The following is a 12,396-nucleotide window of genomic DNA, read 5'->3' as shown; positions in this document are numbered from 1 at the left end:
TAGATTGTTTACTTGAGACTTTTCTCGTTTCTTGAGGTAGGCTTGTAAAGCTATAAACTTCCCTCTTAGAACTGCTTTTGCTGCAACCCATAGATTTTGGATCGTTGTGTTTTCATTGTCATTTGTCTCTAGGTATTTTTTGATTTCCTCTTTGATTTCTTCAGTGATCTCTTGGTTATTTAGTAACGTATTGTTTAGCCTCCATGTGTTTGTGTTTTTCACGTTTTTTTCTCTGTAATTCATTTCTAATCTCATAGCGTTGTGGTCAGAAAAGATCTTGATATGATTTCAGTTTTCTTAAATTTACTGTGGCTTGATTTGTGACCCAAGATGTGATCTATCCTGGAGAATGTTGCGTGTGCACTTGAGAAGAAAATGTAATCTGCTGTTTTTGGATGGAATGTCCTATAATTATCAATTAAATCTATCTCGTCTATTGTGTCATTTAAAGCTTCTGTTTCCTTATTTATTTTCATTTTGGATGATCTGTCCATTGGTGTAAGTGAGGTGTTAAAGTCCCCCACTAGTATTGTGTTACTGTCGATTTCCTCTTTTATAGCTGTTAGCAGCTGCCTTATGTATTGAGTTGCTCCTATGTTGGGTTCATAAATATTTACAATTGTTATATCTTCTTCTTGGATTGATCCCTTGATCATTATGTAGTGTCCTTCCTTGTCTCTTGTAACATTCTTTATTTTAAAGTCTATTTTATCTGATATGAGCATTGCTACTCCAGCTTTCTTTTGTTTTTTGGGTTTTTTTCTATGTAACCAATTTTATTTATTTATTTATTTATTTATTTTAACATCTTTATTGGAGTAAAATTTCTTTACAGTAGGGTGTCAGCCTCTGCTGTATAATAAAGTGAATCAGTCACACATATACATATGTCCCCATATCTCTTCTCTCTTGCATCTCCCTCCCTCCCACACTCCCTATCCCACTGCTCTAGATGGTCACAAAGCACCGAGCTGATGTCCCTGTGCTATGCAGCTGCCTCCCACTAGCTATCTATTTTACGTCTGGTAGTGTATATATGTCCATGCCACTCTTTCACTTTGTCCCAGCTTACTCTTCCCCTACCCCGTATCCTCAAGTCCATTGTCTAGTAGGTCTGCATCTTTATTCCCGTCTTGACCCTAGGTTCTTCTAGCCATTTTTTTTTCTCTTTACTTTGTTTTTTAGATTCCAGATATATGTGTTAGCATACGGTATTTGTTCTTCTTTTTCTGACTTACTTCACTCTGTATGACAGTCTCTAGGTCCATCCACCTCACTAGAAATAACTCAGTTTTGTTCCTTTTTATGGCTGAGTAATATTCCATTGTATATATGTGCCACATCTTCTTTATCCATTCATCTGTTGATGGAAACTTAGGTTGCTTCCATGTCCTGGCTATTGTAAATAGAGCTGCAATGGACATTTCGGTACATGACTCTTTTTGAATTATGGTTTTCTCAGGGTATATGCCCAGTAGTGGGATTTCTGGGTCATATGGTAGTTCTATTTTTAGTTTTCTAAGCAACCTCCATATTGTTCTCCATAGTGGCTCTATCAGTTTACATTCCCACCAGCAGTGCAAGAGTGTTCCCTTTTCTCCACACCCTCTCCAGCATTTATTGTTTGTAGATATTTTGATGATGGCCATTCCGACCGGTATGAGAGGATATCTCATTGTAGGTTTGATTTGCATTTCTCTAATGATTAACGATGTTGAGCATCCTTTCACGTGTTTGTTGGCAATCTGTATGTCTTCTTTGGAGAAATGTCTATTTAGGTCTTCTGCCCGTTTTTGGATTGGGTTTTTTGTTTTTTTGATATTGAGCTGCATGTGTTGCCTGTGTGTTTTGGAGATTAATCCTTTGTCAGCTGCTTCATTTGCAAATATTTTCTCCCATTCTGAGTGTTTTCTTTTTGTCTTGTTTATGGTTTCTTTTGCTGTGCAAAAGCTTTTAAATTTCTTTAGGTCCCATTTGTTTATTTTTGTTTTTATTTCCATTTCTCTAGGAGCTGGGTCAAAAAGGATCTTACTGTGATTTATGTCATAGAGTGTTCTTCCTATGTTTTCCTCTAAGAGTTTGATGGTGTCTGCCTTACATTTAGGTCTTTAATCCATTTTGAGTTTATTTTTGTGTATAGTGTTAGGGAGTGTTCTAATTTCATTCTTTTACATGTACCTGTCCAGTTTTCCCAGCACCACTTATTGAAGAGGCTGTCTTTTCTCCACTGTATATTCTTGCCTCCTTTATCAAAGATAAGGTGACCATATTTGCATGCGTTTATCTGTGGGCTTTCTATCCTGTTCCATTGATCTATATCTCTGTTTTTGTGCCAGTTCCATACTGTCTTGATTACTCTAGCTTCATAGTATAGTCTGAAGCCAGGGAGGCTGATTCCTCCAGCTCTGTTTTTCTTCCTCAAGATTGCTTTGGCTATTCGGGGTCTTTTGTGTTTCCATACAAATTGTGAAATTTTTTGTTCTAGTTCTGTGAAAAATGCCAGTGGTAGTTTGATAGGGATTGCATTGAATCTGTAGATTGCTTTGGGTAGTAGAGTCATTTTCACAATGTTGATTCTTCCAATCCAAGAACATGGTATATCTCTCCATCTATTTGTGTCATCTTTAATTTCTTTCATCAGTGTCTTATAATTTTCTGCATACAGGTCTTTTGTCTCCTTAGGTAGGTAGGTTTATTCCTAGATATTTTATTCTTTTTGTTGCAATGGTAAATGGGAGTGTTTTCTTAATTTCACTTTCATATTTTTCATCATTAGTGTATAGGAATGCAAGTGATTTCTGTGCATTAATTTTGTATCCTGCTACTTTACCAAATTCATTGATTAGCTCTAGTATTTTACTGGAGCTCTAGTAGTATCTTTAGGATTGTCTATTTATTGTATCATGTCATCTGCAAACAGTGACAGCTTTACTTCTTCTTTTCCGCTTTGGATTCCTTTTATTTCTTTTTCTTCTCTGATTGCTGTGGCTAAAACTTCCAAAACTATGCTGAGTAATAGTGGTGACAGTGGGCAGCCTTGTCTTGTTCCTGATCTTAGTGGAAATGGTTTCAGTTTTTCACTATTGAGGACGTTGTTGGCTGTGGGTTTGTCATGTATGGCCTTTATTATGTTGAGGAAAGTTCCCTCTATGCCTACTTTCTGGAGGGTTTTTGTCACATGTCGGTGCTGAATTTTGTCAAAAGCTTTTTCTGCATCTATTCAGATGTTCATATCGTTTTTCTCCTTCAGTTTGTTAATATGGTGAATCATGTTGATTGATTTGAGTATATTGAAGAATCCTTGCATTCCTGGGATAAACCCCACTTGATCATAGTGTATGATCCTTTTAATGTGCTGTTGGATTCTGTTTGCTAGTATTTTGTTGGCGATTTTTGCATCTATGTTCATCAGTGATATTGGCCTGTAGTTTTCTTTCTTTGTGACATCTTTGGTTTTGTTATCAGAGTGATGGTGGCCTCATAGAATGAGTTTGGGAGTGTTCCTCCCTCTGCTATATTTTGGAAGAGTTTGAGAAGGATAGGCGTTAGCTCTTCTCTAAATGTTTGATAGAATTCGCCTGTGAAGCCATCTGGTCCTGGGCTTTTGTTTGTTGGAAGATTTTTAATCACAGTTTCAATTTCATTACTTGTGATTGGTCTGTTCATATTTTCTATTTCTTCCTGGTTCAGTCTTGGAAGGTTGTGCATTTCTAAGAATTTGTCCATTTCTTCCAGGTTGTCCATTTTATTGGCATATAGTTGCTTGTAGTAATCTCTCATGATCCTTTGTACTTTTGCAGTGTCAGTTGTTTCTTCTCCCTTTTCATTTCTAATTCTATAGATTTGAGTCTTCTCCCTTTTTTTCTTGATGAGTCTGGCTAATGGTTTATCAATTTTTTTTATCTTCTCAAAGTACCAGCTTTTAGTTTTATTGATCTTTGCTATTGTTTCCTTCATTTCTTTTTCATTTGTTTCTGATCTGATCTTTATGATTTCTTTCCTTCTGCTAACTTTGGGGTTTTTTTGTTCTTCTTTCTCTAATTGCTTTAGGTGTAAGGTTAGGTTGTTTATTTGAGATGTTTCTTGTTTCTTAAGGTAGAATTGTACTGCTATAAACTTCCCTCTTAGAACTGCTTTTGCTGCATTCCATAGGTTTTGTGTCCTTGTGTTTTCATTGTCATTTGTTTCTAGGTATTTTTTGATTTCCTCTTTGATTTCTTCAGTGATCTCTTGCTTATTAAGTAGTGTGTTGTTTAGCCTCCATGTGTTTGTATTTCTTACAGATTTTTTCCTGTAATTGATATCTAGTCTCATAGTGTTGTGGTTGGAAAAGATACTTGATACGATTTCAATTTTCTTAAATTTAACAAGACTTGATTTGTGACCCAAGATATGATCTATCCTGGAGAATCTTCCATGAGCACTTGAGAAGAATGTGTATTCTGTTGTTTTTGGATGGAATGTCCTATAATTATCCATTAAGTCCATGTTGTTTAATGTATCATTTAAAGCTTGTGTTTCCTTATTTATTTTCATTTTGGATGATCTGTCCATTGCTGAAAGTGGGGTGTTAAAGTCCCCTACTATGATTGTGTTACTGACGATTTCCCCTTTTATGGATGTTAGTATTTGCCTTATGTATTGAGGTGCTCCTATGTTGGGTGCATAAATATTTACAGTTGTTATGTCTTCTTCTTGTGTTGATCTCTTGATCATTATGTAGTGTCCTTCTTTGTCTCTTGTAGTAATCTTTGTTTTAAAGTCTATTTTATCTGATATGAGAATTGCTACTCCAGCTTTCTTTTGATTTCCATTTGCATGGAATATCTTTTTCCATCTCCTCACTTTCAGTCTGTATGTGTGCCTAGGTCTGAAGTGGGTCTCTTGTAGACAGTATATATACAGCTCTTGTTTTTGTATCCATTCAGCCAGTCTGTGTCCTTTGTTTGGAGCATTTAATCCATTTACATTTAAAGTAATTATGGATGTGTACGTTCCTATTACCATTTTCTTAATTGTTTTGGGTTTGTTATTGTAGATCTTTTCCTTCTCTTGTGTTTCCTGCCTAGAGAAGTTCCTTTAAGCATTGTTGTAAAGCTGGTTTGGTGGTGCTGAATTCTCTTAGCTTTTGCTTGTCTGTAAAGCTTTTGATTTCTCCATCGAATCTGAATGAGATCCTTGCTGGGTAGAGTAATCTTGGTTGTACGTTCTTCCCTTTCATCACTTTAAGTATATCATGCCACTCCCTTCTGGCTTGTAGAGTTTCTGCTGAGAAATCAGCTGTTAACCTTATGGGAGTTCCCTTATATGTTATTTGTCGTTTTTCCCTTGCTGCTTTCAATAATTTTTCTTTGTCTTTAATTTTTTCCAATTTGATTACTATGTGTCTTGGTGTGTTTCTCTTTGGGTTTATCCTGTGTGGGACTCTCTGCGCTTCCTGGACTTGGGTGGCGATTTCCTTTCCCATGTTAGGGAAGTTTTTGACTATAATCTCTTCAAATATTTTCTCTGGTCCTTTCTCTCTCTCTTCTCCTTCTGGGACCCCTATAATGCGAATGTTGTTGCATTTAATGTTGTCCCAGAGGTCTCTTAGGCTGTCTTCATTTCTTTTCATTATTTTTTTCTTTATTCTGTTCTGCAGCAGTGAATTCCACCTTTCTGTCTTCCAGGTCACTTATCCATTTTTCTGCCTCAGTTATTCTGCTCTTGATTCCTTCTAGTGTAGTTTTCATTTCAGTTATTGTATTGTTCATCTCTGTTTGTTTGTTCTTTAATTCTTCTAGGTCTTTGTTAAACATTTCTTGCATTTTCTCGATCTTTGCCTCCATTCTTTTTCCGAGGTCCTGGATCATCTTCACTATCATTATTCTGAATTCTTTTTCTGGAAGTTTGCCTATCTCCACTTCATTTAGTTGTTTTTCTGGGCTTTTATCTTGTTCTTTCATCTGGTACATAGCCCTCTGCCTTTTCATCTTGTCTATCTTTCCCTGAATGTGGTTTTTTTCCACAGGCTGCAGGATTGTAGTTCTTCTTGCTTCTGCTCTCTGCCCTCTGGTGGATGAGGCTATCTAAGAGGCTTGTGCAAGTTTCCTGATGGGGGGGACTGGTGGTGGGTAGAGCTGACTGTTGCTCTCCAGAGGTTGTGTTTTATAGTATCACTACTGGTGGTTACTTATTTTTTTCTACCAAAAATATTTTAGCTAATAGTTTCATCTTTATACTGAAATTAATTACTTTTATTTTTTTAAATGTCAACTATGTCAACTTTATTTATTTATTTAAATTAAAAAAATTTTTTTCTGCCACACCACTTGGCTTGTGGGATCTTAGTTCCCAATTAGGGATTGAACCCAGGCCCTCCACAGTGAGAGTATGGAGTTCTAACCACTGGACCACCAGGGAATACCCACAAAATTAATTACTCTTAAAAACAGTTTGTGAGAGCCTACAAAAAGAATATCTTTCAAAGTCTTTTATGGACGTTCATTTAGAGTGCCTTTTAAATAATATTATGTTTAAATAATAGGTTCACAGATTTCTTTCCATGTGGTATAGTTTGATGTAGCAAATGTTCAAAATATATCATGGAAACAAAATCAAATGTATATTAAAATACCACAAGAACACATTTCAGGAGGTTTCCCCCTTTTTTTGGAAGCAAAAGATCCAGAAAATACTAAATAATTTCAATTTGAGTTTTAATTTGATAATATCTCTTCCTTAATATTCACCCCATGGCAAGATATATAGAAAAGAAAGGGAATGATAATGCAGTATATTTTCCCCTCAGGGATGTTCCATTGCTTGGGAAAAAGAGATTAAGACATAGTAAGCAGGGTAAAGTATACCTACTTCCAATAACTTATATTACTCAGCTTTTCCTCGTGAATATCACCTGGTGTTTCTGTGAAGCATAGACATTCCCAGGCTCATTTTCAGCAAGTCTTGGGTGGGATAAATCAACTGGTTTAACAAAATATTCTTGTCATTGTCAAGAGCAGAAAAACTTGAGAAGTAAGTTTGCCTTGGTATAAATTGCTATAATAAGCTATATGGTAACTGCTTAAGAAAACTGGGGGCAGGTATGAAGGAAGAATGCAGTATCTAGACCTGAAAGTGAGATGATACAGTTGCTTTAAGGAGCCTAATGTGCTGGGAATTAGAGCTTAGAAATGGTCTGTAATAAAAACTCCATCATACAATTATGAGAAACTTCACAAGAAATTTTCCTTATGATTTTCATTTTACCCCCATTCTCTGTATTACCATATTGTTTAGATTCCAGATATAGGGCATATACTCTTTTGCCACTACTGTGGATGATTCATTCTTTGGACATTATTAAATTTTCCTTTCTAACTAAACCTGTAGTCAAATTTTATAATATTTTATAAATATGAGAAAGAATATAGTCTTTTCTGTTAGAAAAAGAAGAGCAAGTTAAATTCAAGCAAGCCAAAAAAAAAAAAAAAGAAAAAAAGAAGAAAGTAAAAAACATTAGAGCAGGAGCAGTGAAATTGAAAATAGAGAAATACAGTGAAATGAAAAGCTGATTCTTCCAAAACACTGGTACAAGTGATCAATCTAACCAGACAACCAAGAGGGAAAGAACAGAATAGACAAAAATTACCATTATCAGAAATGAAAGAGGGCACATAACTATTGAACCCATAGATATTAAACAATATTATAAGGAAATACTATGAACAACTCTACGCCTATGAATTCAGACCAATTCCTTGAAATTCCTTGAAATTCCTTGAAAGAAACTACCAATATTCACATAAAAGGACAAATAATCTGAGTAATCAGGTTTGTGAGAAACAGCCCAGCTCAGGAGCCAGAAGCAGGTTTGTATTTAGTTCAAGAATGACAGAGATATCTTTCACCAGTGGAAGAGGCTGTCTTTAAACATCTTTCACCTGTGCATTAAAAAAGTACTTTAAAATTCTTGAAAGATCTGGTGGAGTTGCACCTACTTGGGAATCTCTAGGCTTTGTATATGGGCTTGGCTATTAAGTGCCTCCGTTTTTCTTCTGGGAAGTGGGAATAGTAGAGGCGTACGAAGATTAAGAACCCGATATAAAGGCATCCTTATATGTACGGAAGAATCATTTGTTTCTATCATTCTGTCAAGAGCTCTTAGCAGTGAGAAAACATTACATAGCCACATTCTATTCACTCAGCATTTTAAGAGGAATGAAGAGTCTTTAAAAAAGGAACTGTGAAGCAAACCACAGATTAAAACTATATTTTAAGCTTTTTAGTTCAAGCTCTTTCTAATATGTATGACACACTTCTTTCCTCTCTTAAATGGTGTGTATTCACTATTATTTAAAATGTTACTGATGACTCAGGGTCATAATTTTTTAAAACTTTTATAAGGAAATAATCTCAAACTTTTGGTTGGTTTTATTTGGAATGGTGTATTATAGAAACAGGATATTCTGTACCCTTACTATAAAATATTAAACTACTGTTTCGTTTTGTCAACAAATCTAAGTAGGAAATGTGACCACTTGTGGATATGTAAGCAAATTGCTTATAAAGGTTTAAAAATGAGTAGAGCTAAAACTGAATTCTTTTAAAGCTTAATTCTTTGTAGTTTCTGTTTTAATTTCCCCCTCAACACCAACGTACAAATTAGTGTGATATTTTTAGAGAACTGTCAATTCAAGATTAAAATATTCTCATCTTTTGCCACATAATTATGGCAAACCTCATTGATGTCTTATCAAAATCTTTAGGAATATATATGCAATGAGAAGGCATCACTGAACCCTAGTTATTACTCTTCTTTAATTTTTATTATTAATCATTTGCAAGCAGATAAGACATGCTGAGTACTTCAAAGTCTTCTTTCATTGTGGAATTTGAGATTATTTTCTGGGCTTTTGCCTGAGAGAATTTTATTATCTGGCTTCTTTCCATGCATGATCTAATAATAGCACATTACACCTACTATCCTTACTTCCTCACTTTTAGGAGATGTGTGTATATACTTACATATGTATACACACACATATATACATATATAAATATATGTAATAAATATATACTTTATTTTTATTAGATATTATCTAATTATTTCCTTTAAACAAACAAAAACAAACATTTCTCATATGTCAGCAATCAAGTAATTATAATATGATGCACAGATTTAGAAAGTAACTATGTGGTGTAGCAAGGAGACTCGGCAGCCTAAACTGAGAATTTGTTTTACATTGCTTCAAAGGAAAAAAAAGGTTCACAAGTTTTAATTTTTACCCCCATTTATTTGTACTTCTCTTCATTTTGCAAAAGACATTTTGCCATTTCTTTTTAACCAAGTCATTCACTTATGAAAATTCTCTTCTCGGAATGAGAATGAGTGGCATGTGTCTAGATTTCACACGTGTCAATTGAAATCTAGAACTGTTTCAGGTTTTTCGTGTGTGTGTGTGTGTTTTTTTTTTTTTTTTCTGTCTCCATTGAGCCGAATCTTAAATGTAGAATTTACCTTTCTGAAAATTGTTCAGCATTGTATTAGCTGTGTAGAGTGTGGATCTGATAATATCTTATTGCTTAAAAAGAGTGTTATACACTCTTTAAAGAGTATTATATGGGGAAAATAATAAAATTAAGGAATTATTTGTGTGTGTGCAGGTATTCTATTACCAGGAGCAAAGTGTTCAGTATTGATGACAATGGTACAGTCTTCACAACTAACCCTCTTGATCGAGAGATTAGTGCTTGGTATAACCTAAGTGTTACAGCCACAGAAAAATGTAAGTACTCATTTGGGAACCATATATTGGTTCCCCATATTTTTTAAACCATTCAGTAATCTCTAAACATAGAGACAAAAGCTAAAGTGTTGCTGAAGTTAGAATTAAATGGTATTTTATATGTCAGTTCATACATGTGTATTTAATTTATCATTTTAAATTCAAAATGTCTGTGCATTCCTACTACAGCTTATTTATATACTCGCCACTAAATATCTTCATTTTTATTATGGCAATAAATAATGTTTAATGCAAGAAATAAATCATGGAAAATTCAGAAAAACACAAGAAATAAACAAAAAAACCCTTGAAATTCTAAGAACTTTTAATTGTATAATTATATATTCTTACCATATTTTTCATGAATGCATTTTTAAATCAATTTTTAAAAATTGAATATAAATTTTGTAAGTTTTTTCAAACTGGGCATATAAAATGTTGCCCAGCAAAATGTGTTCAAATTAAACTCATTGTGTCAGCAGTGCTGATAGTCACATCTTTAATAATCAGTAGTGACCAGTTTTTTTTTCACAGATAGGCAGATGATTCCATTTTCAGGTTGCAAAACATAGATAAAATCATCCCAGTTTACCACTTAGAGTGTGTCTTCAGAATTCTCAGTCAGAATTAGGTCAACCATATCCATTCAGGCTCAAAAGAATAGATAGAACACAATGGAAAGGATTATCAAAATCTTCCCTATTACTTAGTCAATGGTTTAAATATAATACAGTAAAGGATTCAATTTGTGAGTTTTCAATGTTTTAGATTGCATCCTTTCAAAACTGACTTTGCATAGAATTTTATTAATCATGTTTACTTTCTTGGCTTGTTCTTTGAAAGTCTTTGAACATATATCTCACTCCTCACCTTATTGAACAGTAGGCTGATGAGACGGTGGAGTAGAAAGCATCTCTTGCATATTTTTTGTCATACATTGAATAGCTCTTTGGAAACTGCAGAAGGACTGGGTCTGGGTTTTGAATTTTCTGTTTAACTAAACGATAAATGATGGGGAGCAAATGTTGCAGGGGAGTAAATGCCTGCTGCACAGAAGAAACGCCAAGGCCTTTGGTGTCAGAAAACACAAAGATGTTTGTCTAAAAGCAAGAAACTTTTATTCATTGGATATTTCTGAGAACAAATTATTTATATCATTACTTGCAAGACTGCTGAGAAAAGAATTCAAATCAGTTCAAAGGAAGACTGGACATCTTTGAAAAATGTGTTTCTACGTAAAGTAGCCTTCAACTATTAAAAGAGCATGTTTTAATGAATTTATGTAAATAATTAGCCACTGGAATCTTATTTTATATATAAGGGGAATTTTTTGTAAGACTATATCATTAACTTCTGTTAAATTAGAAGTACTACAATTTAAGTTATTAAAAAGCAGAGTCTTTAAAATGTGTTATTTGTTTTGTTAGACACAAATATTGTATTAAAACGAAATTATAAATAAAAGAAGATTAAAAATACGGCTAAGGAAAAAATGCCTGTGAAAGGCAAAATGAATATAAACTGAATATATTTATATTACATGGAATTTATTACTGAGAAGTTAATCACTGTTCTAGAAATAAGTGATTAGAAATGTTATCGAGTATAGCAATTACACAATTCATGCTGATATGCTTCTGGTGCTGTAAAATCAGTTTCCTCAAAATAAAAAAAATCTTTTAGATAAAGAAAGATTTGATATTCCCATTGTTATTTTTATCATTAAGTTGAAAAGTTACAGGATGGGGAATAAAATTCCAAAATAAAATATAATCAGATAAATATTCTCAAAAACCCACAAAGTTAATTATCATTTAACTCATCTTTGAAGATATATTTTTGAAAATGTTTGTTTCATTTTAAGGGAAACTGCTTAGAAAAAACTTATGTAACACTGAGTAACCAGTTTTCACGTATTTTTTCCTCTGTCTCTTGATTCATTTTTAATCCACATTATTAAACTCATTTTAGAACAATTTTGGAGAAAATAATTGTAAGTGCCAATTTCTCATTACCATAATATTGATATCAAAACTAATTGTTTGACCATTTAAGTCACTTAAGACATAGTAATATAAACAAACCACCTAAACAGTGGAAAGCAAGGCTTCACATAAAATTGTTACAAAAAGTACTTGCTGCATGTGTTAACTACCTGGAAGCTTGTGACATAACAATTATGCTGATTACAGGAAAGAGATGTTCCATTTTCACATTTGTTTTCCCAGCAAATGAAGTTCACTGTGCTTAGTCTTTTTCCTGGAAAGCAGCCCGCATTAAGCACCAAGCTATTTATCAGCATGCCAACAAAGTGAATAAAATGACTAACTACTTTAAAATGAAGCTGTGAAGATATGTGTATGCTTTTTATAGTCATGCCAAAGGTTTAATTTGAACTTAATTTTAAATAGATTTTTCGGAAAAACAGATAAAAATTTTAAATGAATTTTTTACTAATTTTCCTTAAATTTATTTGTAACTGATATACTTTTTCCATTTTACTTACTTAAGCAGAATGTTGTTCTATAGTGATATATATTTAAACCATAAAAAATGTTAGACTTAAGCTTTGAATAATTTCATCTTGAAATATCTAGAAATATCTTTTCATATTTAATGTTTCTTAATC

At 33.5% G+C, this 12,396-nt stretch overlaps 1 protein-coding gene across 1 annotated transcript in view; it reads left to right on the top strand.

Annotated features, from left to right (window-relative positions):
* The window catches only part of CDH19 (cadherin 19), a 56,708-nt gene that overhangs the window by 20,615 nt on the left and 23,697 nt on the right, over positions 1-12,396 (top strand). Inside the window, exon 7 of the mRNA XM_068563402.1 lies at positions 9,646-9,767. Coding sequence (XP_068419503.1) covers positions 9,646-9,767 — 122 coding nt within the window. The remainder of the gene's footprint in view (positions 1-9,645; positions 9,768-12,396) is intronic.

This window comes from Eschrichtius robustus, chromosome 14 (genome assembly GCF_028021215.1).
Source record: "Eschrichtius robustus isolate mEscRob2 chromosome 14, mEscRob2.pri, whole genome shotgun sequence".
In the NCBI taxonomy this organism is placed as follows: Eukaryota; Metazoa; Chordata; class Mammalia; order Artiodactyla; family Eschrichtiidae; genus Eschrichtius; species Eschrichtius robustus.
Note: the sequence above shows the minus strand (reverse complement) of the source record. Positions and strands in the feature narration are given on the sequence as shown.